General features: G+C 28.4%; 1 protein-coding gene across 1 annotated transcript in view; it reads right to left on the bottom strand.

Moving 5' to 3' along the window:
* Positions 1–1,908: 1,908 nt before the first annotated feature.
* Positions 1,909–3,291, bottom strand: part of LOC106883361 (regulator of G-protein signaling 7) — a 483,378-nt gene continuing 481,995 nt past the window's right edge. Inside the window, exon 17 of the mRNA XM_052966213.1 lies at positions 1,909–2,225. Within this exon, the coding sequence (XP_052822173.1) occupies positions 2,193–2,225 (33 nt within the window). The 3' untranslated portion in view covers positions 1,909–2,192. The remainder of the gene's footprint in view (positions 2,226–3,291) is intronic.

Genomic DNA, 3,291 nt, shown 5'->3' with positions numbered 1-3,291 from the left:
TTTTTTATCCTGCTTCAAGGTATTTTGACATTTATAAACAAGAACATGATTAAAAATTGGATTTCATATTTAGTTATTGGAAATAATTCATAAAATTAGTAGCAATGTATTATTCTGTAACAATTTATTTTTTATGGCAAAAACAATAACAAAATGAAATATTTTAGAAGATAATTCTCTAGACTGGAGGGATGAAAAATATGCAACAATCTAACAGTTTACATAAATGTTTTTTTTTTTAATAAATTCAAGGTATTCAAATCAAAACAAAAAACAATAATTTAGAAAGACCTTTGGTGGTCATTATGACATTAAAAAATATAAATCTTTCAAAACAAAATAGATAAAAATAAAATAACTAGGAAAAAAAAACATTACTAGAATGATTTTTTTTCTTTCTTCATATGACTGAAACGTTTTAGGGGAAAAACTCCCTTCTATTAATAAACCAATATTTATTAACAATTTTAGCATTCTTACTTGCATATATCCAAATATGCCTTAAACACTTACGTATACAGAGGAGTTCAGGAGATAATTCCTTCTGTTGTTATCGAGAGTTTTTTTTATTTTGCTACATGCATTCAACCAGCATTGTGAAACTCTGAGTAACATGAAAATGAATCATCAGGTGACTCTTGTAAATGCACACTCTACATCATGTATTGAGTATTCTGTGATTTGTTTATAAACATATATATATTACATGTATGTGTATGTGTGTATATATATATATATATATGTATATATATATTATATATATATATGTTACATGTATGTATATTATAGATATATATATATTACATGTATATATATATATATATATATATATATATATATATATATATATATATACATATACATACACAGAAATAAATCGTTCAGAATAAATATAACTGCTAACTTCTGTTCCAATTGATAAAATTGGAATTACAATTAAATTGGCAAAACAAGGAAAAGATAACAAAAATTGTAATGACAATTTAAAAATATATTATTCTTGTCAAGCTAGAGATAACATTATTATTATTATCATTATTATTATTATTATTATTATTATTGGTAGTAGTAGTAGTAGTAGTAGTAGTTGTGATGGCTGTGAAGGTGCCTGATTATATATTGGTTATATGTTCAGATCATGTTACAGCCCTTATACTGCATCACTGAGCAAAACAACTAACTCACTTGCTTCAGTTCATCTAACTGATGACAAAACTGGTTATATTACTTACTTCTATATTTAAGTGATTAGCAACTGCTCTAAGAAACCATCCCATCCATGCAACTATGGAAAGATAATAAATAATAATGCAAAAGTTAAGAAGAGAAAAAAATGAAGAATAGAGAAGAAAGCAACAAAAATAAACATATAATGCTTCTCAACTTCAAAGTACCCTCTTTCCTTTACAGCATTGTATTATCTAATAATAATAATAATAATAATAATAATAATAATAATAATAATAATAATAACTGCTATTATTGCCATAATGGCAAGAGATAATGGGCATTATAAAAACAAGTTTCTAATAATAATAATATTAATAATAATAATGTCTTTAGATAATCACTTAAAACATTTATTGTACATCAACCATGAATTTGCAAAAGGCATATCATAATCTCCCATTTTTCCTGATAGTTTGGTGATATTGTGCCTATGTAAGAAAGGATTATTAGTAGTACTGTTGTTTTTGTTGTTGCTGTTGTAATTTTGTTTTTATGTCATTATGTTATCTTCATCATTATCTTCCTCATCATCAACATTGTTGTTACTAATCATTACTGGTACTTTATTGGTTGTTGATGTTGTTATGGTTGCATTTTTCTTTTCTTTTTTTTTCTTTTTTTTTTGAGAATTAGAGCCAGTAGAAACGATAATGAGTTTTATTCATATTTTTCTTTCTCTTTTTTTTATATTTTTTTTTTTACTATTTTATTTCTTAAAAAAATTAAATAGATTGCAATAAAGAATAAGATAAATAACTTAGAATTTGTAAAAAAATAGTTGAAATTGGAAAGAGATAATAAATAAGATGAAAGATATGTAAAAAAAAAATAATAATAAATAACCAACAAAAGGCGTTCACAGTTGTTTGGTGTTGAGACTAAACAGATACAAGTGAAAATGGCGGCAAGGTGTGTGAGAGAGTAAACAGCAGCTGTTCCAGTACCTAAACAGCAACATACAGTCAAGACTTCCTGATCTCCAAGCGTTTCCTGCTCTGCAAATAGCAAAAACAACAGAGTTACCAATGAGGGTAAACTGAGAAGGAAAAAAATCTAAGAATTGGAAGTTTAAAAAAAAAAGAGGTTTATTTATAAAAGACAGAACATTATCATTAATACTATTATTATAAAAGAATTATATCCTGCAATCAACAGACACAACTGCCCAATCTCAGGCAAAATCCAAATCATCAGTGTCTCCAGTGTGACTTCATAGCAAAACCCATACCTGAACTCAAATTACATTCACACATCTATTGTAAATAGATGCAGCTTCTTTTATCCTTTTCTTTTTAAAGTTTTTTTTTATCACTTTTTTTTTTTTAAATCCTCTCCTTCACTCATACCTCAAAATCGATGGGAATGACCATTATTTTCATGATTATTATTATTATTGAGTGAGAGAGCAGTGCCTGCCATCAAAGTGACATGGGGTAAAATATATGAAGCCCACGCATCACAACCATATACATGTGAAATGGTGATCTCATATCAAGATTAACAGTGCATGACCTTGTATGTGGGACCCAGTTAGAATTTCTTCAGGTTGAGTAGCTCATCCCACTCAAAAGGTCCCTGAATAAGGGTTGTTTAAGGATGTTGAACAAAACACCCATGTTTCCAGAGGTGAATTATCCAAACTCCAAAGAATTCCTCTCAACACATGACAATGATGCTCTCCTACTACTTCAGCTCGTGATCAGAGATGCACATATTGTCAGCCTCTAAGGGACATGCTCCGTTGGGTAGGGTCAAACAACTGACAAGCAAATCTCTGGTATTCAGATGTAGGCCATTTTATATACAAGACAAAACAATGTACATGATAGCATTTCCAGTCAGCTAAGATCAAAAGCCATGCAAGCAACTGTCTGGTACAGTATTAGGGCACTATTATTTCTTCTTCTTCTTCTTATTATTATTATTGTTCAGTAGTTTTATTTTTATAACGTGCTTTCACTTCACTACCGAGCGCAGCTCTGTGTAGTATTATTATTATTATCATTATTATTATGCTCTGTTGGATGTGTAATGTCAATGTGAATACCCGTCAGAGTGTAA

The sequence above is a fragment of the Octopus bimaculoides genome, chromosome 3 (assembly GCF_001194135.2).
Source record: "Octopus bimaculoides isolate UCB-OBI-ISO-001 chromosome 3, ASM119413v2, whole genome shotgun sequence".
NCBI classification, from domain to species: Eukaryota; Metazoa; Mollusca; class Cephalopoda; order Octopoda; family Octopodidae; genus Octopus; species Octopus bimaculoides.
Note: the sequence above shows the minus strand (reverse complement) of the source record. Positions and strands in the feature narration are given on the sequence as shown.